The following is a 21,750-nucleotide window of genomic DNA, read 5'->3' as shown; positions in this document are numbered from 1 at the left end:
TCAAACTCCTGGACTCAAGCAATAGGCCTGGCTTCCCAAAGTGCTGGGATTACAGGCATGAGCCAACATGCCCAGCCCTCCTCCTCCAGTTTACAGCCACACAGATCTTTCCATTTCTCAAACACATCAACCTTGTTCTTGCCCTGGGGCTTTTACACAAACTCAGGTTAGAATGCCCTGTGCCTTGATATATCCAATTCTTTTTTGTTATTAAGAGTTAGGCTTAGCCACCTGAGCGGTGGCTCACGCCTGTAATCCCAGCACTTTGGGAGGTCGAGGCGGGCGGATCACGAGGTCAGGAGATTGAGACCACCCTGGCTCTTCCGGTGAAACCCCGTCTCTACTAAAAATACAAAAAATTAGCCGGGCGAGGTCGCGGGCGCCTGTAGTACCAGCTACTCGGGAGGCTGAGGTAGGAGAATGGCGTGAACCCGGGAGGCGGAGCTTGCAGTGAGCCGAGATCGCGCCACTGCACTCCAGCCTGGGCGACACAGTGAGACTCCGTCTCAAAAAAAAAAAAAAAAGAAAGAAAAAGAGTTAAGCTTAACTTTCACCTCCTCAGAGAGCTGCTCCTGAAATTTCCAATCTAAAATCGCCTCTCAATCACGTTGTATTGCTCTATTTTAATTCTCTCCATAACAGTTATAACCATTTGATATATCTTGTTTATATATTTAATTTTCTGTCTCAACATATTAGACGTAAACCCCATAAAAGAATAAGTACTTTATCATTTTGTTCATGGCAGTTAGGATAAATCTGTTCCACAGATGAAAAAGAAAAAGAAAAAGATAAAGAAAACGATGCGCATGCGCCGTAGCTCTCCAGACCGGAAGGCTGTACTTAGCCGGTCGCCGGGAGATGAAGGCCGGGATGTGAGGCGGTCTTGCCTTGCGGCCTTCCGTCCCTAGTCTCCGGCTCCCCGCCCTCCAGCCGCCTTTGAGTCGCGCCTGGGTCACGGTCCTCACTCATGCCTCAGAACCGCGAAGAAAGGAAGCTCTCGTGTTTGCTAGAAAACCTAGTTGGGAGTGCAAGGCAGAAAGCGTTCAGCACCCTTGTTCCTCCCCACCCCCCGGGACAGAGACAGAGCTCTGGACGGCAGGGAATCCCCCTCGTCTTGGCCCATCCCCGGCTGGGCACTAAACTCGGGCCACGGTGGGGCGAGCGAGGTGGGCTCCAGAGGAAGCTGACGGCTGATAATGGCTCAGTCGAACATACTCCCCGTGGCTGATGTGTTGAGTCAAGATGAACTGCGCAAAAAGCTATACCAGACATTTAAGGATCGGGGTATACTGGACACGCTCAAGATGCAACTTCGCAACCAGCTAATTCATGAGCTGATGCAGCCTGTATTGAGTGGAGAACTGCAAACTCGGTCCATTTCAGTGCAAGGGAGCTCCCTCTTAATAGGTGCCTCTAACTCTTTAGTGGCAGATCACTTACAAAGATGTGGCTATGAATATTCACTTTCTGTTTTCTTTCCAGAAAGTGGTTTGGCAAAGGAAAAGGTATTTACTATGCAGGATCTATTACAACTCATTAAAATCAACCCTACTTCCAGTCTCTACAAATCACTGGTTTCAGGATCTGATAAAGAAAACCAAAAAGGTTTTCTTATGTATTTTTTAAAAGAATTGGCAGAATATCATCAAGCTAAAGAGAGTTGTAATAGGGAAACTCAGACAAGTTCGACATTTAGCAGAGATTCTCTGGCTGAGAAGCTTCAGCTTATTGATGATCAGTTTGCAGATGCTTACCCTCAGCGTGTCAAGTTCGAGTCTTTAGAAATAAAGCTAAATGAATATAAGAGAGAAATAGAAGAGCAACTTCGGGCAGAAATATGCCAAAAGTTGAAGTTTTTTAAAGATACCGAGATAGCAAAAATTAAAATGGAAGCGAAAAAAAAGTACGAGAAGGAATTAGCCGTGTTCCAGAATGATTTTGAGAAAGCTTGTCAAGCAAAATCTGAAGCCCTCGTTATTCGGGAAAAGAGTACCCTTGAGAGAATTCAAAAGCACCAAGAGATTGAAACAAAAGAGATTTATGCTCAAAGGCAACTTTTACTAAAAGATATGGATTTGCTAAGAGGAAGAGAAGCAGAGCTGAAGCAAAGAGTTGAAGCTTTTGAACTGAACCAGAAGCTCCAGGAAGAAAAACATAAAAGCATGACTGAAGCACTTAGGAGACAGGAGCAGAATATAAAGAGTTTTGAGAAGACCTATGACCAAAAGCTCAAGAATGAACTTCTAAAGTATCAACTTGAACTAAAGGACGACTACATCATTAGAACTAATCGACTGACTGAAGATGAAAGGAAGAATAAAGAAAAAGCAGTTCATTTGCAAGAGGAGCTCATAGCTTTTAATTCAAAAAAGGAGGAACTAAATCAATCTGTAAATCGCATAAAAGAACTTGAGCTTGAGTTAGAGTCTGTCAAAGCCCAGTCTTTGGCAATAACAAAACAAAACCATATGCTGAATGAAAAGGTTAAAGTGATGAGTGATTATTCACTACTAAAAGAAGAGAGACTGGAGCTTCTGGCACAAAATAAATTACTTAAACAACAACTGGAAGAGAGTAGAAATGAAAACTTGCGTCTCCTAAACCGCCTAGCTCAGCCAGCTCCTGAACTTGTGGTCTTTCAGAAACAACTACAGAAAGCAGAAAAGGCTATAGTGGTTGAGCATGAGGAGTTCGAAAGCCGCAGGCAAGCTCTGCACAAACAACTGCAAGATGAAACTGAGCATAGTGCACAGCTGAAGGCCCAGATACTAGGTTACAAAGCTTCCGTAAAGAGGTTAACTATTCAGGTTGCCGATTTAAAATTGCAACTGAAGCAAACTCAGACAGCCCTAGAGAATGAAGTGTACTGCAATCCAAAGCAGTCTGTGATCCATCATTCTGCCAATGGATTAATAAATGGCAACATGGTGTTTCACAATGGTGAGATAAGTGGGGACTTCTTGAACAATCCTTTTAAACAGGAAAAAGTTCTAGCAGGTATGGTTGCATCAAGGATCACAAATTATCCAAATACAGGGATGGAGGGTAGTTCCCCTGATTCTGACCTTGAGTTTGTCGCCAATACTAACGCAAGGGTCAAAGAGCTTCAGCAAGAGGCCGAACGCCTGGAAAAGGCTTTCAGAAGTTACCATCGGAGAGACATTAAAAACTCTGCCACAGGCCCACTACCAGCAAAGAGCCCACCATCTCTGCACTTGCTGGAAGCCTTCAAAAACATTACTTCCAGTTCCCTGGAAAGACATATTTTTGCAGAGGACAGAGTGGTCTCTGAGCAGCCTCAAGTGGGCACACTTAAAGAAGAAAGGAATGACATCTTGGAAGCACTGACAGGCAGTGCAGCCTCAAGGCTACGTGGGGGCACTTCCTCCAGACGCCTGTCCTCCACATCCCTTCCAGAAGCAAAAAGAAGCCTTGAAAGTGAAATATATCTGGAAGGTCTGGGCAGATCACACATTGCTTCCCCCAGTCCTTGTACTGACAGAATGCCCCTGTCATCACCCATTGAGTCTAGGCACAACTTCTCCATCCCTCCCTTCTCCAGCCCTCCGAGGCAGAAAGCTGGTCATTATCAGAGACAAAATGAACTTCAAGACAAAAGTGAATTTTCAGATGTGGACAAGCTAGCTTTTAAGGATAAGGAGGAATTTGAATCATCTTTTGAATATGCAGGGAACATGCCAAGGCAGTTTGAAATGGATGAGCCCTCTCCTGCCGGGGATATGCTTCATATAGGTGCTGCTGCAGCTGCTGTTCCCCTCTCATATCAGCACCCAAATGTAGATCAGAAACAAACTGAAGAACAAAAAGAAGAAGAAAAAATATGGGAACAGCAAGTGAAAGAACGAAAGCAGAGAGAAGAAAGAAGGCAGAGTAACCTACAAGAAATTTTAGAAAGGGAACGAAGAGAACTAGAAAAACTGTATCAGGAAAGGAGGATGACTGAAGAATCACTGAAGATTGAAATGGAAAATGAATTAGAAATGGAAAATGAATTAGAAATGAGTAATCAAGAAATGAAAGACAAATCTGCTCACAGTGAAAATCCTTTAGAGAAATACATCAAAATAATCCAGCAGGAGCAAGACCAGGAGTCGGCAGGTAAGAGCTCAAAAAAGATGGTCCAGGAAGGCTCCCTAGTGGACACACTGCAATCTAGTGACAACGTCGAAAGTTTAACAGGCTTTTCTCATGAAGAACCAGATGACTCTTGGTAACCATGTTTGCTGCCCAGCTTCTAACTTACATACCATGAGAAGTAACATAACATTTACTCCTTTGTAAATGTTTCTCTATCAACAGATAAAACTCACAATAAAAATGTGTATAGTCAGAAAAAAAAAAAAGGAAGAAAGATACTGCAAATGTTTTAGATTTATCAATTTCATGTTGCACAAGCTAGTATATTTGCAGCACCAAGAATACTGTGTGGCAAACAGCAGGCACTTAATAAAACTCAGAATAAATGAATATCATAGAAATTTGTGTACATGTTTATACTGAGAGCAGGGCAGTTATCTAGCACAGGATTAGATGCATTTTGACCATACTAATGAAAGTATTAAATTTAAAAAGTAAATGGTCCAAATAAAATCATAAAAGTAAACCATCCAAATAAACTTAAATATTGAATTAGCAAGCTCAATATTTATTGAATTTCTACATTTTGACATAAATGAAGGTGGTAGCTCTTTCACTTTAAAAATTGAAACTTTAGCTGGGCACAGGGGTATACACCTATAGTCCCTGCGACGTGGGAGGCTGAGGTGGTTAAGATCATTTGGCCGGGCACGGTGGTGCACGCCTATAATCCCTGCAGGGAGGCCAAGGCAGTTCAATCACCTGAGGTCAGGAGTTCGAGACCAGCCTGACTAACATGGTGAAACCCTGTCTCTACTAAATATAAAAAATTAGCTCAGCGTGGTGGCACATGCCTGTAATCCCAGCTACTTGGGAGGTTGAGGCAGGAAAATTGCTTGAACCCAGGAGGTGGAGGCTGCAGTTAGCTGAGATCACGCCATTGCACTCCAGCATGGGCAACAAGAGCGAAACTCAGTCTCAACAAAAAAGATCATCTGAGGCCAGGAGCTCAAAACCAGCCTGAGCAACATAGCAAAATCCCATCTCTAAAAAAAAAAATTAATTAAAATTTAAAAACAAAAACTTTATAAAGATCAACTTGCCCCAATTTTGTGATTTTTTAAAAATCCATATTCAATAAAAACAAATCTAAGCCATTACTTTTCTCAGATTCTATTCATTCACAAATAGTCATAAATCGCCTCCTGTGTTTCAGATACTATGCTAGAACAGTATCATTTCCATAGAGTAATGGCCTCTGTATAATATGTTTTAAATATTCTATTATGTGCAATGCAAAAAGAGTTTAAAAAGGATTTGTTTACTATATTACCTGTTTTAATATGAAGTGGGGGAAGAACATTCACATGATGAGGTGGCAAAATGCAAAGCTGCTGATTGGTGAAATAGGCAGCCATGAAACGAGCCATGGACTGGACGACTCTCACTGCTGCCTCAGGATGAACACCACCCGCCATTCCACACTCAAAATGAGACTTCACAGCACCTAAGGAATACAGCAATGACCTAAGAAGACTGTGATCAACTACCAAAAGTAGTAATATTTAAGTTCCCAATATTATACAAAAAGAAAATTGTAATACGTTTTTTTCTGAGATGAGCACCCATGGCCAATACAAGCTGAATTATAATAGGTACCATACTTCTTAAAGAAAATAAAACCAAAAACAATTACAGCTGACCCTTGAACTTCACGGGTTTGAACTGCACAAGTCCACTTATATATACAGATTTTTTTTCCATAAATATACTAGAAAATGTTTTGGAGATTCGTGACAATTTGAAAAAATTTGTAGGCACACCACATAACCTAGAAACATCAAAAAATTTTTAAAAAAAGAAAAAGGTATGTCATGAATACAAAAAATATATGTAGATATTTTATCATTTAGTACCATAAAATACATATAAACTATAAAAAGTTAAAATTTATCAAAATTGGCTGGGTACAGTGGCTCACACCTATAATCCCAGCACTTTGGGAGGCCAAGGTAGGCTGCTCTCTTGAGCTCAGGGGTTTGAGACCAGCCTGGGCAACACGGTGAAATCCCACCTCTACAAAAAAATACAATTAAAAAAAAATTAGCTGGGCATGGTGGTGCACACCTATGGTCCCAGCTACTCAGGGTGCTGAGGTAGGAAGATTGCTTGAGTCTAGGAGGTGGAGGCTGCAGTAAGCTGAGATCGTGCCAGTGCACTCCAGCCTGAGCAACAGAGCTAGATATTCTGACTCAAAACAAAAAAAAAATTATCAAAATTTACACAAACACTTACAGGCCATATATGGCACTGTTCACAGTCAAGAGAAATGTAAACACACATAAAGTATTAAATAACTGCATAAAATTCATTGTAGTTCCTACTGTACTACTACTATATTAATTTTGTAGCTACCTCCTGTTGCTACTTTGAAGAGCTCAAGTGTTGGAAGTATTTGCTGAAAATACTGTGTGATGCTAATCATCTCTGCAAAGCAGTTCATCTCTCTAGTAAAGTGCATATGGCAATAAAAAGCAACCTCAAAATTCTTGTGTAGTTCTCATCACATTTAGTGTTATACCATAAACCTTGAATAACACCATGAGACCCACAAGAAGTGCCACAAGAGATCCTGGAAGTGTTCCGAATAAGCAGAAAAAATTCATGACATTACAAGTAAAAGTTGAATTGCTTGAGACATACCATGGATTGAGGTCTGCAGCTATGGTTGTCCACCATTTCAGACAATTAATCTTGGAAACAGATAACATAAACTGGTGGTATCAATAAATACAGTACAATACTGGAAATGTATTTTCCCTTATGATTTTTTCTTTTTTTTTTTCTTTTTTTGAGACAGAGTTTCGCTCTTATTGCCCAGGCTGGAGTGAAATGGCACGATCTCAGCTCACTGCAACCTCACTTCCCAGGTTCAAGCGATTCTCCTGCCTCAGCCTCCCAAGTAGCTGGGATTACAGGCATGTGTGCCACCATGTCCAGCTAATTTTGTGTTTTTAGTAGAGACTGGGTTTCTCCATGTTGGTCAGGCTGGTCTCGAACTCTTGACCTCAGGTGATCTGCCTGCCTCAGTCTCCCAAAGTGCTGGGATTACAGGCATGAGCCACTGCACCTGGCCTCTTAGGATTTTCTTAATACAACTTTCCTTTCTGTAGCTTACTTTATTCTAAGAATACAGTATATAATATATACAACATACAAAATATGTGTTAATCAACTATGTTAACCAGTAAGGCTTCTAGTCAACAGTAGGCTATTAATGGTTAAGTTTTTCGGGAGTCAAGTTATACACAAATTTTTGACAGCATGGGGGTGTCAGTGCTCCTAACCCCTGTGATGTTCAATAGTCAACTGTAGTTAGTAATTATGTGTACATACACCTAAGAACTGTTCACAACTTTAGATTTTATTTTTTAAATGGCGGTATCTATATAAAATGACCCAGGCATGACAGCCTTGCAAGTTTAGAATTTCATTATTTATTTTCCGTTTTTCCTTCCCTTTCCTTTTTTTTTTTTTTTTTTTTTTTTAAGATAAAGGGTGCAGGGTTTACTATAAAAATAATCTAAAAAGCACTGAAACAGATTTTTTTTTCTCTTTTTTTGAGACAGAATCTTGCTCTGTCACCCAAGCTAGAGTGCATTGGCACAATCTCAGCTCACTGCAACCTCTGCCTCCAAGTTTTAGGCCATCTTCCCGCCTCAGCCTCCTGAGTAGCTGGGACTACAGGCACACGCCACCATGACTAGCTAAATTTTTTTGTATTTTTTTGGTCGAGATGGTGTTTCTCCACGTTGGACAGGCTGGTCTTGAACTCCTGAGCTCAAGTAATCAGTCTGCCTCAGCCTCCCAAAATGCTGGGATTACAGGTGTGAACCACCATGCCTGACCCAAGATTCTTAATGCTTTTGTCTGTACCATTAGATCTGAGAATCTTAATATACTCCCGTTAGTAATAGTAGCTCACTAGTATAAGATTTTGGGGGCAGGCAGTATCAAAAAGATCATGTGGGGTGGGCGAGGCACAGAGGCTCATGCCTGTAATCCCAGTACTTTGGGAGGCCCAGGTTGGAGGATCACTTGAGTCTGTCCAGGAGTTTGATACCAGCCTGGGCAACATGGAAAAACCCCGTCTCTGCAAAAAATACAAAAATTAGCCAGGTGTGGTGGCATGTACCTATGGTCCCAGCTACTCAGGAGGCTGAGGCAGGAGGATCACTTGAGCCTGGGAAGTTGAAGCTGCAGTGAGCTGTGATCATGCCACTGCACTCCAGCCTAGGTGACAGAGTGAGGCCCTATCTCAAACACACACACAGACAAATGTGTGGGGTGAAGGGAGATGGCTAGATAGCAGGTGGGCAGAAGAGTCACATCAAAATTTCTGGTGTAACTCCAATGTGCACTAGCAAGATTAGAGGACAAGCATAATTTCCACTTGAGAATCTCTATCATAATATAAGCTGGCATTCACAAATTTGAAAATAAATTAGTTCAAAACTACTAAATACTGTATAGATAAATACCAGGATAACATTAGTTGGTATGAAGTGTATGGCCCCAACAATAGAAAGGTATCTTTCTTTTCCAGAAGTGATCTGGCACATATGCATGGGAAATTACATTTTATATGTGTATGGATTTCTATTTTGTTCACTGTATGTCCCAGCACCGAGCACTTCTCCTCTCATATAGTAGGCACTCAAAGGAATATTGTTAATTTAAAAAATTGTTAATTAATGTTACCTGGTTTCTTTTTTTAAACAAAAGGAATTGAGAAAATTTCATTAGCCTTCAAGCAGTAGTCTTCATTTGGTCACTGTAATATTTGGGGCAAAAAAACATACTATTTCTTCACATTCAAGTTAGAGATACATGGGTAAAAAATTTTTTCTCCTGGGTAAAACTTACGGAGGAATTATACAAAGGTAAGATTTTCAGTAATCTTAATCATTCAAACCTTATGCAAAACTCAGGAATCAGCCTCTTAAATAGGGAGTGATTTATTGATGAGTAAATAAAAGTTAATATAAAAGTTATTGTCACAGAATAAAGCTGTATGAATCCAGAAATTAAAAAACTTTGAAAGTGTAAAACTCGACCAGGCGCGGTGGCTCACGCCTATAATCCCAGCACTTTGGGAGGCCAAGGCAGGTGGATCGCCTGAGGTCAGGAGTTACGAGACCAGCCTGGCCAACATGGTGAAACCCCGTCTCTACTAAAAATACAAAAAATTAGCTAGGCGTGGTGGTGCACGCTTATAATCCCAGCTACTAGTGAGGCTGAGGCAGGAGAATCACTTTAACCCGAGAGGCGGAAGTTGCAGTGAGCCGAGACTGCGCCATTGCACTACAGCCTAGGCGACAGAGCAAGACTCCATCTCAAATAAATAAATAAAAATAAAAATAAAGTGTAATTCTGTACAGGGTGCAGTGATAACATTAATAACAGAAACCCGGCTGAGTGCAGTGGCTCACACCTGTAATCCCAGCACTTTGGGAGGCCGATGGGGGAGGATCACCTGAGGTCAGGAGTTTGATACCAGCCTGGCCAACACGGTGAAACCCTGTCTCTACTAAAAATACAAAAAAAATTAGCCAGGTGTGGTGGCAGGAGCCTGTAATCCCAGCTACTCAGGAGGCTGAGGCAGGAGAATCGCTTGAACCCAGGAGGCAGAGGTTGCAATGAGCCGAGATTGTGCTACTGCACTCCAGCCTGGCGACAAGAGCAAGACTCTGTCTCAAAAAAAATAAAAATAAAAATAAAAATAAAAATAAGAAACCCTATTTAATAAAAGTTAAATAACTATAGACAAGTATCTAATAAGGTAGGTGTGCAGAAAGGAACTACCATAGCATGCACGACTGCTTGAAATGCTTGCTTGTAATGGTTGGTCCTTGGCTGGTATCTGGGAACTTGGATTTTGGAAGGATTTCCACCATCCTAACTGATAAGAGGAGCTCACTGAACCTAAACTGTTTGTATAAACAACGTAGTTTATGCTGAACATCTCTTTTCCCTCTGAGAGTGTAGAATTTTGGTTTGTACTAAGGCAGAAGGGATCTATGTGACCAGCCCCCCAATTAAAAACCCTAAGCACTGAGGTTCTAATGAACTTCCCGGGTAGACTACATCTCACATGTGTTGTCACAACTTGTCACTGAGGAAACTAGGGACATCCTGTGTGAATCTACTGGGAGAGGATTCATAGAAGCTTATTCCTGGTTTTCTCCAAACTTCATACCATGTACCTTTTCCCTTTGCTGATTTTGCTGTTTCCTTACACTGTAATAAATCATAGCTATGAGTACAACTATATGCTAAGTCTTGTGAGTTCTTCTAGTGAACCATCAAATCTGGGGGGTAGTTTTGGGGTCCCCAACCCAAAAGTATATGCTTAATATATTTTAAGCAATCATCATTAAAAATTAAGACAAATGGGCTGGGCACAGTGGCTCACGCTTGTAATCCCAGCACTTTGGGAGGCTGAGGTGGGTGGATCACCTGAGGTTGGGAGTTCAAGAACAGCATGGCCAACGTGGTGAAACCCCGGCTCTACTAAAAATACAAAAATTAGCTGGGCGTGGTGGCAGGCGCCTGTAATCCCAGCTACTCGGGAGGCTGAGGCAGGAAAACTACTTGAACCTGGGAGGCGAAGGTTGCAGTGAGCTGAGATTGTGCCACTGCACTCTAGCCTGAGCAACAAGAGTGAAACTTCATCTCAAAACAAAAAATTTTTTTAAATGAATTACTACAGGTTCAACTTATCATGAAAGTTAAATCATGTAAGGACAATATTGCAAATATAAACAAATAAATATAAAGACTATCCAGCCATTTAAAAAGTCATATATAGAAGTCTTTCACCCTGGGTACAGTGGCTCACACCAATAACCCCAGCATTTTGAGAGGCTGAGGTGTGAAGATCACTTGAACCCAGGAGTTCAAGACCAGCCTGGGCAACATATCAAGCCTCAGCTCTATAAATAATAAAATAATTTTTAAAAATTAGCCAGGCATGGCCCGGCACGGTGGCTCACGCCTGTAATCCCAGCACTTTGAGAGGCCAAGGCAGGTGGATCAGGAGCTCAGGAGTTCGAGACCAGCTTGACCAACATGGTGAAACTCCGTCTCTACTAAAAATACAAAAATCAGTCAGGCGTGGTGGTGCATGCCTGTAATCCCAGCTACTCAGGAGGCTGACGCAGGAGAATCACTTGAACCCAGGAGGCAGAGGTTGCAGTGAGCCAAGATCATGCCACTGCACTCCAGCCTGGGTGACAAAGCAAGACTCCATCTCAAAAAAAAAAAGAAAAAAAAAATTAGCCAGGCATAAGGCACATACCTGTGGTTCCAGCTACCTCATTTCCCAGCAGACTCATTTCTCGGAATTTATCTTAAAGAAATTATTAGTAGGCTGGGCGCAGTGGCTCATGCCTGTAATCCCAGCACTTTGGGAGGCCGAGGTGGGTGGATCACAGGGTCAGGAAATCGAGACCATCCTGGTTAACACGGTGCAACCCCATCTCTACTAAAAATACAAAAAATTAGCGTCTCTACTAAAAATACAAAAAATTAGCCGGGCATGGTGGCAGGCGCCTGTAGTCCCAGCTACTCGGGAGGCTGAGGCAGGAGAATGGCATGAACCCGGGAGGTGGAGCTTGCAGTGAGCCAAGATTGCGCCACTGCACTCTAGCCTGGGCGACAGAGTGAGACTCCGTCTAAAAAAAAAAAAAAAAAAAAGAAAGAAAGAAATTATTAGTAATGCTCACAAATATTTAGGTACACTGCAGCATTATTTAAAATAGTAAATACATGGCAACAAAATGTACAATGGGAAAAAGGTTCAATAGATTTTTTTTAAGTTTATTGGCACTGGAAAATATTCATCATAATATTAAATTTATAAGATTATCCAGCTGTGGTAATATACACATATACATATATCAAAAGGTCCTAGACAAAAAAACTAAACTTATAAGTGATTTTGTTTCCTTTCTACTTTTCCATATTTTCAAAATCGCCTAATATGAACATGTATTACTTCCTTAATGAACACAAAAATTTAAAAAGATAAAAATCAGAAAGTAAGCCAAGCACAGTGGCTCACACCTATAATCCCAACACTTTGGGAGGCCAAGGTGGGCAGATTGCTTGAGCCCAGGAAGTCAAGATCAGCCTGAGCAACAGGGTGAGATTCCCATCTCTACAAAAAATACCAAAATTAGCCAGGCGTGGTGGCACATGCCTGTAGTCCCAGCTACTCATGATGCTGAGGTGGGAGGATGGCTTGAGCCCAGACAGCAGAGGTCAGGTAAGCTAAGATCACTCAACCACACTCCAGCCTCAGCAACAGAATAAGACCATGTCTCAAAAAAAAAAAAAAAAAAAAAAAAAAAAAACCTCACAAAATAAGACATTTTTAAACAGTGGCTGAAACAATCAAGAATGATATCGGTATCAACTCTATTTAGAAATTTCGAATACATTGGGCCTTTCAGACACATTCATATATACAGTATACATCTAGCAGCCTACCACCCTATAACCATTATAAATATATTACATGTTCATTCATATATATCTTTCTCTCTGGTTATGGCCTGATTTAAATACACCTCTTTGAAAAAGTCAATCCAGATACTCTGCAATCTCGTAAACAGATTTTTTATTTGTTTTTTTTGTTTTTGAGGTGGAGTCTCGCTCTGTTGCCCAGGCTGGACTGCAGTGGCACCATCTCGGTTCACTGCAAGCTCCACTTCCCAGGTTCACGCCATTCTCCTGCCTCAGCCTCCCGAGTAGCTGGGACTACAGGCACCCGCCACCACGCCCAGCTAATTTTTTTGCATTTTTAGTAGAGACGGGGTTTCACCGTGTTAGCCAGGATGGTCTCAATCTCCTGATCTCGTGATCCACCCGCCTCGGCCTCCCAAAGTGCTGGGATTACAGGGGTGAGCCACTGCGTCCAGCCCAGATTTTTTAGAAGACTCAGAATATCTCGGAAAATGATTTTTATGATTTCACTAAACCGCTGTAAGCAACAGTTAACATACTAAGGAAAAACACTTGGGTACCTAATACTATGTCTAACAAATATGGTTATAAGAAAGCAATTATACTATCAGCTCAGCAGGCAATTACTATACTGCTAAATCCTGGGGATTCTAAGATTTAAAAACAAACAAACAAAAAACCTCAACATAGTCCCTGCTATTGGGAAACTGAGAGTCCAAAATCCAACATAATATACTTAATCACCAGAGAGGTAGAACAACCAACTTTTATGTATAAGCAATTTCATGTCTACACTATAAATACAAACTAACGAGTAAATATACTGAATTCTGTAGTCCTAGCCACTTGAGGCAGCTGAGGTGGGAGGATTACTTGAGCTCAGGGGTTTGAAGCCAGCCTGGCAACATAAGGAAACCCTGTCTCTTTTTAAAAATAAAATTTAAAAAAAAAACATACCTGAAAAATCTTTATTTTCTTTTACAGGTAGTTGGGACCATCTCAGGATTTCTCTTGCTAGCTGGTCACACAATCCTTGAGCATCATTTAAATTATAGCTATAGAGGTGGCAGTATAAAAGAGAAAGATAATAGCGTATCTGAAGAAAATATGTCCTTCCTCCTCCTGAAACAAGAATTAACCTTACCTTAAAAGCATGTAAGCAAAGGAATGCCTTGGTGTAGTGCTCAATTGACAGGAGTGTGTAGTTTGTGAAAATTCATCAAGTTGCACACTCATGATATGTAAACCTTTCTGTATCTGTTTCACACTTCAATAAATGATTTTTTTAACAGGTGAGTCATACTTTGCTCTTTTTCATTTTAAATTCTAAACAATTTATTTTCTTTCATCACACCCTAGGATGACTTAGATTTTACTCAAAGAAAGCTGCAAATTCTTATCATCTTAGCATTAAGGTCTACTAATAACTTTTATCTCAAGTATACACAGTATGAAACAGAAGGGAACATGCCACAAAAACTCCAAGGAACCATATGTATATCAAAGGGATGGCCAAAGAAGACTACCTGAAGCAGAAAAAACAGTTATCCAATAAGATAGGAGCAGCCCTGACAACTGCCTTTACATATCTGAAGACTGAAACTGCTGGTTGCCTACCATTCTTTCTGAGTAAAATAATTCCAATTTTATTTGGGGATATAATGCGCCCAGATCACAATTTCTCCCTAGATGTAGCCATGTAAAAATGTGACTATGTTCTCATTCAAGAGATAATATTGTATACAATTTCCAGAAAAGCTGCTTAAAGAAAGGTAAATTAGCTAGGAAATGCAACCTTTCTAGCTCTACCAACCTTTATCCTATTTGCTGCCTAGAATATGGATGTGATAGCTGAAGGTCCAGGAACCATCTTAGCCTATGTAATGGCCTTAAGATTGGAAGCAATGCACTAAAGATGATACAGTAGAAAAACTGAAGGAGCCTGGGGCCTTGGTGATACCATGGAAACACCAAATCAGCCCCAAACTGCAACTTCTGACCTCCTTTCACAAAGGAAAGCCACTCTTTCTCTGTTGAAGCCACTGCTACTTTTAATCTCCATTACTAGAAGCCATTCCTAATGGATGTAGTTGTAAATGAAATTAAACAAAATGTCCACAATGGAATTCATTACAAAAACTTTTCTTCATCCAGAATTTCACATCTCAGTGAATGCTGCTCTTCTTCATCCAGATGGACAATCCCAAAGTCAGAGAACTACACTAGCCTTCTTTCTCCAAGTCTACTCAATCACAAGTAGACTGATCAAGCCTATTAAATAACTGTCAAATGTAACCTCTGTTCTCCATTACCCTTGACATTGCTTTGGTTTCAAGCCTCCTCACCTGACTGATTTTCTTGCTTCCAAGTAAAACCCACATCCCTACATTATAGTCCTGCAAATGACCTTCCACAACTGACCAAAGTGATCTTTCTAAATGGCCTATCCTTATTTGTACAAGTACTTTTCCTACCTAAAATGTCTTAACTGATCCCATTGTCTTCAAGATAAAATCTTAATTCCTTAGCACTCCATTAAAGACCCTCCTTCATCACCTTTGTCCATCTGCCTCTCAACTTAGCTCTTATGATCCTCTCACCAATATCACATATACATATATCACGTAATCTAGTCCTACTAAACTACCTGAAGTTTAACAAATTGCCAGGGTTTCTCAAGCCTTTCTGGTTTTGGAATACTATATCCTCTGTTATGTCATTTCCATGACCTTAATTGGCCAATATCTACTCAATTTTAAATGTCAACTCCAAGAGGCTTTCCCCAGACTGATGCTTGCACTCCATCTTGATTGTATTGAGGTGTTCTTCTGTGCTCCCTAAATGTCTACCATAAAACATAATGAGAAAAGTGACTGTGGGCAACTTGAGGGTAAAGTTAATTTATTTCAGTTATCCTAGTGCCTAATATGGTGCTGGGCACATAGCAGGCACTCAACAAATACTAGTTAAGTAGATGAATTAATGAAACATACAAAGTCACAGCAGTCAGAAAATAAATGTAATAATAGGCCAAACCTGACCATGTAGGAGTTGCAGTCAGGGTTCCAGGGTCACCAGCTGAGAACCTCTATCATCTCAGCCATATCCTCAGCTCTATATCATAAAAGCTATAACCAGTTTCTAACATCCACACCCCATATCCTTATCAAAAACTCCATGAAGCCCACAATTAATGCAACGATATGCTTAACTGACACACAATTCTTAAAGTTAAATTACTTAAAGGCAAAAAGCCCTCACTCTATCTTTCTCTAAGTCTGTAAGTACGTGGTGAAATATATGACCTACAGTTTCCCATTTAGATACTTGTAGTCTTTGTAATTGACAAAAAAAAGACCCACATTATTTTGTTTAGGATCTAAATCTCATTTTTCCCATCAACAATCAACCACAGGCTTTACCACAAATCAAAGAAAGGACAGAAGGAGACTTACCTATAGATCACTGAAAAGGTTCTTAGTGTTACCAATTCCAAGGTTAAGAATAATTTTAAATAAGTATTCATGAGTGTCAGGTTGCCTACAACATGTATTCTATTTGGCATTAGGATATCATAAGCACTCTGAAATTTAGAATTATTTTTAAGGTCTATGGCAAGCTAAAAGATGTCCTGCTAATATAATGGCACATATGTTTTGGAATTCAGAATTACTGTTAAGGTCTATAGCAAGCTAAAATGTGTCCTGCTAATATTAATGGCACATATTTTTTAACACTCTCCTACCTTTCTCTCCGATTTCTTGTAGAGCTTTTTTCCACAGCTGAACAGACTTTTCATATGATCCTAATAAGAAACACTCTTCCCCTAGAAAGTTTTTAACCAACGATTAGTCATAGTTAATTATATTACTTCATAAAAATTTACTTTGTTTTAAAATTCAGTCAATGGCACTCAGTCAGAAATTATTTTGAAAAACAAATCATTACAACCAATTAGAAATTCAAAGTCTGGTTAACTATGTCATTTATTCATGGAGTTAGAAAATATTCATAAGATACTCACCATTGATAGATTTAAGTTCTAAGGTTTGATTCAAGCAATCTCCAGTACTCTGTAGGTTAGCCTGCAAATGACATAACAGGGACTTGACAGTAGATGCTTCATGTGTCATCTTTTCAGTTAACTGACTATCAGCTTCAGGAACTCTTCGATTTAATTGTGCTTGATACCATAAAGTTTTTTTGTACAGTATTCTCCAGAGAATACGCAATCTGCAAATAAAATCAGGTAATTATCAAAAGCAAATTTCAGGCTAATGATGAGTTTAGCCTCCTTTTTAGCCTTTTTTTTTTTTTTTTTTTGCCTGTATTCTTCATCAGTATAACATACATACAAACTGATCACATTTAAATATAATGCAAAATAAAATGATCAAATAATGCCTTATATAAAATCTTCATAAATATTTTAAGCAATTTTTTTTTTTTTTTTAAAGACACAGGGTCTTGCTATGTTGCCCAGACTGATCTCAAACTCCTGGGCCCAAGTGATCGTCCTACCTCAGCCTTCAGAGCAGGTGAGATTACAGGTATGTGCCACTGCACTCCAGCCTAGGAAACAGGGTCCTGCTCTGTTGACCAGGCTGAATTGCAGTGGCTCCATAACAGCTTACTGTAGCCTCAACCTCCTGGGCTCAAGCAATCCTCCCATCTCAGCCTCCCAGGCAGCTGGGACCACAGGTGCACCACACTGTTTTTTGTTTTTTTTTTTTCTTTTCAGGCAGGGTCTCTTTCTGTCGCCCACGCCGGAATGCAGTGGCGTGATATCTGCTCAACCACTACCTCGTGGACTTAAGCGATCCTCTCGCCTCAGCCTCCTGGGTAGCTGGGATTACACATGCCAACAGGCCTGGCTAATTTTTTAGTTGTGGAGTTTCATCATGTTGCCCAGGCTAGTCATGGGGTCAAGTGATCCACCTGCCTCAGCCTCCCAAAGTGCTGGATTACAGGCATGACCCACTGCGCCCAGCCTAACTTTTTTAAGAGGTCATTTTGGCCAGGCGCGGTGGCTCACGCCTGTAATCCCAGCACTTTGGGAGGCTGAGGTGGGCGGATCACCTGAGGTCAGGAGTTCTAGATCAGCCTGGCCAACATGGTGAAATCCCATCTCTACTAAAAATACAAAAATTAGCCAAGCGTGGTGGCAGGCGCCTGTAATCCCAGCTACTCAGGAGGCTGAGGCAGGAGAATCACTTGAACCAAGGAGGCGGAGTTTGCAGTGAGCTGAGATTGCACCATCGCACTCCAGCCTGGGGGACAAAAGCAAGACTCCATCTCAAAAAAAAAAAAAAAAAAAAAGAGGTCATTTTTTAACAGTACTTAACTAAACCAAAATCTTTCAACATCATGGGTTTTCCGAGACTAAGAAAATACATATTGCACATTTGGCATAAATCCTGCAATTTTTTTTGGCAAACTAAAAGTGTATACATTTATCACATATAACATGACATATTTAACATGATGTTTTGAAGCATGTACTTAAATATTTTAAAAAATAAAATCTATAATGCTGAGTGCTAACAGATACAAGGTTTCCTTCTGGGTGATAAAAACGTTCTGAATTAGTGCTAATAGTTTCACAACCTTATAAATATACTAACAAACACTGAATAGTACATTTTAAAATGATGAATTTTACAATATGGGAATTGTAGCTCAGTTTCTAAAAAAGTAAAAACATCCAAACTAATAGTATCCCAGTATTTATTAAAATAAGTGATTATACCTGTGTCCTGGCTGTTGCACAGGATTTACTACTTGAGGATGAATCTTGAAAAATGAGTTCCAAGACCAGTTTTCCTGAGAACCACTATCTTGAAACATTTGAAATATAGGTACCATCAATGAATCCTGAGCTGTTATTTTACTTCCATCAGCTGATGCTGAAATAACTTCAGGCTGAAGACTGTATACACCATTTAAATTGTCAGCTACCATTCTGAGTAAATAAAAACAGGCTAAAAGTTTCTCTGAGAATAACTGACCCTTTTGTTGCTGAGTCAGCAAAAGTTTTATAGTATTTGAGGTCAGCTTTATCAAATGCCCCACATCTTGTTTGTATCTTATATCCCAATAATGGATTGATAAACACTGATGAAAAAGTTGAAAGATACAAAGTATCCATGCATTATGTCTTGAGTTTTTGCTTAAAAAAAGATCAAGTTTGGGAAAAGGACATTTTATAAATTGAAGAATGTAAAAAAAGTGAGTGATACAAACTACTATGTAATTTAACATTAAATTTTTTTCTGTCACAGTTTTTGAAATTCCTATAGTCCACGCAGCAAGTAGACTTTTCTGGATAGAATGCAGTTCTGTAATGGTTCTGTCTGTCTCCTCACTAGCATCCTTTGCATGTATCGTATCAAACATAGATGCAAATTCCAATCTTCCTTCCTTCATAGTATTACACAGCACATCATCTCTTTTGTTCCAAAAAGGAAATAAGTTGTCTGGGAAGTGTCTGTCTTTGTTAGTTTCTTCTGCTTCAAAATCCTAAAACATGAGGGGAAAAAAACAATACTTAATACCATTTAATACCTTATCAATAGAATCACTTCGGTGTTCTTATATTTCTCTTCCCTTTAACAAGAGAAAAACAAAATATGTTTCTTCAAATAAAGTCATAATTGTTCCAAGCAAATAAAATACTGCTACTAAGTACCTGAAAATCTGCTGTATTTTCATTTAAATTTATTGTTTCTTCTGCCTGCAAGAATTTGGGGACAGTGAAATCGGCTGAACTTTCATTTCTTTGGTGTTTTAACAGGCTAGACCTTAAGGAATTTAGTGATCGCAAATTCAGTCCTTTGCCTTCTGGCTAAACAAGAAAAGATGAAAGATTTCCAAGAGCAAAACGTTATCTGCAATTCTATTATAAGCAATTAAAAGTTCTATAGACAACTGTATACAATTCAAGGACATTATTGTCAGTAAAGTTTTAAATTTGAAAAGAAAAAGGCAACTTTTCCTAATGATATAAAAAAGCCCTGTACCTTAGACAAGATCACACTTTGATATATTTTCTCAAGCCTTTGGGTTGAAACAAGTAGAAGTGATCTCATGTGCACTGACGGAGACAGGCTATCAAGAAATCGAAGGGTTGTGACCATATATCCATCAGATATAACGAGGTAGGGTAACTGTGAGTGTGCTTTTATAGAAAATCTCTGTCTCATAGGGTCACTATCAGAAGCTGATGAATCAACAGAATTATTTGAATCTTGAAACGTAAACTGCTGTGGTCTAGTAAACAAACATCAAAATACAAGAATCAGTAAGAGAAAGATCTTAAGGAAAATAACGTTTTTCAAAAAAAAAAAAAGAAAAAGTTACAGAACAATGAAAAAGCAAGCAGGTGAAACACAAAAAATATTAAATGTGTATATATATCTTTCAGGAAAATATAACACAGTGATTAAGACAAAATAATATATAGGTTCATATGTTTTAAAATTTTCCTAAATGGTAGCATTTATTCTATTTCATATTTAATCTACATACAACCTATTTCAGAAAATAATTTTACTATTAAAGAGAGTTAAATAGTTAACTTTCCTCTTACTATATATTTAAATATAGTTACACAAATAAAATTATGAGCTATCAGTATACTTTTTATTAAAGAGGAGAAAGAAAAAAGTTGAGAAGATTTGGAGAGAATAGTGGTGAGTAAAATTTTACCTATTTAAATTTGAGTTTCCACTTAACTTAAACATACATTATTGTTATTATGATGTACCTGATTCTGATTACTTAATATCACTCCTTATTAAAGTTGGTGCTTTACAAATATAAAAGGAACAAAACATCAAAGTATATTGTAATTTTTTTCTGGTTAGGTAGCTATTCAAATACAGATTTTTTTTTATTAGTCAAATGGCAACAATAGAAAATTGGTAATTACAGGACATACACACCACAGACATCTGTAGAACCATTAAAAATAATGCCTAACATGGAAAGATATAAAGGATATACTGTTAAATCAAAAATGAAAAATAGTAAACAGGATATATCACATAATTTAGTCTTTAAAAAAGAAACTAATATTGCTATTATCATTGTTATATGAATATTTTTAAAATCTGGGGGACAACATACTAAACTATTAATAATTGTTATATTTGAAGTATAGGATTACAAGTATTTAATTTTCCACATTATTTAGTTTTGCAAATTTGATTTTTGAGTGCTAAAATAAATAATGAATACTATACTTTCATAATCAGAAAAAAAGCAATCAGTTTTGGAAGGCCCCAAATATTAATTTTAAAGGAGAATATGAGAAAATTCTAATGAATTATGAATTAGATCACAACAAGTAAGGAAAAAATACTTTCACTGCAGGAAGTGACACATTTTTCCATTAGCATTACCAATTGCTAAAAATTGTCATTTTGGGGAGGCCGAGGCGGGCGGATCACGAGGTCAGGAGTTTAAGACCAGCCTGACCAATATGGTAAAACCCCGTCTCTAATAAAAATACAAAAATTATCTGGGCATGGTGGCGCGCCTGTAATCCCAGCTACTCAGCAGGCTGAGGCAGAAGAATTTCTTGAACCCAGGAGGCAGAGGTTGCAGTAAACCAAGATCGCATCACTGCACTCCAGCCTGGGTGACAGAGCAAGACTCCATCTCAAAAAAAAAAAAAAAAAAAAAAAATTAAATGTCATTTTTTTGCCAGATATAATCAAGGAAACACCCTACCTCAGTTTCCTTTCTACAAAGCAAAAGGAACAGATTAATTTCAAAGGTCTTTTCCAACTTTTCTGTCTTATAGTTATGCATATGTGTCTAGCCACATATAATCAACATCAATAATAACAAATATTTACTGAGCACTAATTTTATGCCAGCCTGTGCTGATTTACAATTATGTATTATCTTACTTCATTCTCTAAACCCTAAGACACAATTAGTGTCACACTCATTTCACAGTAAAAGAAACAGGCTTAAAGAATAACCCTTCTGCAGGATTGGAGATCAAAAGAAATTTTTAAAAATAAAAAAATTGGTCGAGTGCAGTGGCTCACACCTGTACTTCTAGCACTTTGGGAGGCCAAGGCAGGTGGATCACCTGAGGTCAGGAGTTCG

General features: G+C 39.0%; 1 protein-coding gene and 1 pseudogene across 12 annotated transcripts in view; one reads left to right on the top strand and one right to left on the bottom strand.

The window, feature by feature from the left end:
- Nucleotides 1-21,750, bottom strand: part of CPLANE1 (ciliogenesis and planar polarity effector complex subunit 1) — a 155,502-nt gene that overhangs the window by 110,544 nt on the left and 23,208 nt on the right. For 11 of the 12 annotated variants that reach the window (XR_012092790.1, XR_490029.3, XR_005238041.2 and 8 more), the window contains exons 10-16: nt 19,650-19,899; nt 19,319-19,474; nt 18,380-19,149; nt 16,655-16,863; nt 16,376-16,456; nt 13,588-13,752; nt 5,435-5,608 (exon numbers count right to left, since the gene is read on the bottom strand). Coding sequence is in view for 8 of the 12 variants with exons in the window: in XM_073014793.1 (XP_072870894.1) it covers nt 5,435-5,608; nt 13,588-13,752; nt 16,376-16,456; nt 16,655-16,863; nt 18,380-19,149; nt 19,319-19,474; nt 19,650-19,899 (1,805 nt within the window). In the remaining 4 variants the exon portion in view is untranslated. The remainder of the gene's footprint in view (nt 1-5,434; nt 5,609-13,587; nt 13,753-16,375; nt 16,457-16,654; nt 16,864-18,379; nt 19,150-19,318; nt 19,475-19,649; nt 19,900-21,750) is intronic. The other variant, XM_073014791.1, reaches the window with a different exon arrangement.
- LOC103215146 (centriole and centriolar satellite protein OFD1 pseudogene) lies at nt 1,061-4,699 on the top strand (annotated as a pseudogene).

This window comes from Chlorocebus sabaeus, chromosome 4 (assembly GCF_047675955.1).
Source record: "Chlorocebus sabaeus isolate Y175 chromosome 4, mChlSab1.0.hap1, whole genome shotgun sequence".
Taxonomy (NCBI): Eukaryota; Metazoa; Chordata; class Mammalia; order Primates; family Cercopithecidae; genus Chlorocebus; species Chlorocebus sabaeus.
This window is presented reverse-complemented; position numbering and strand designations above follow the sequence as displayed.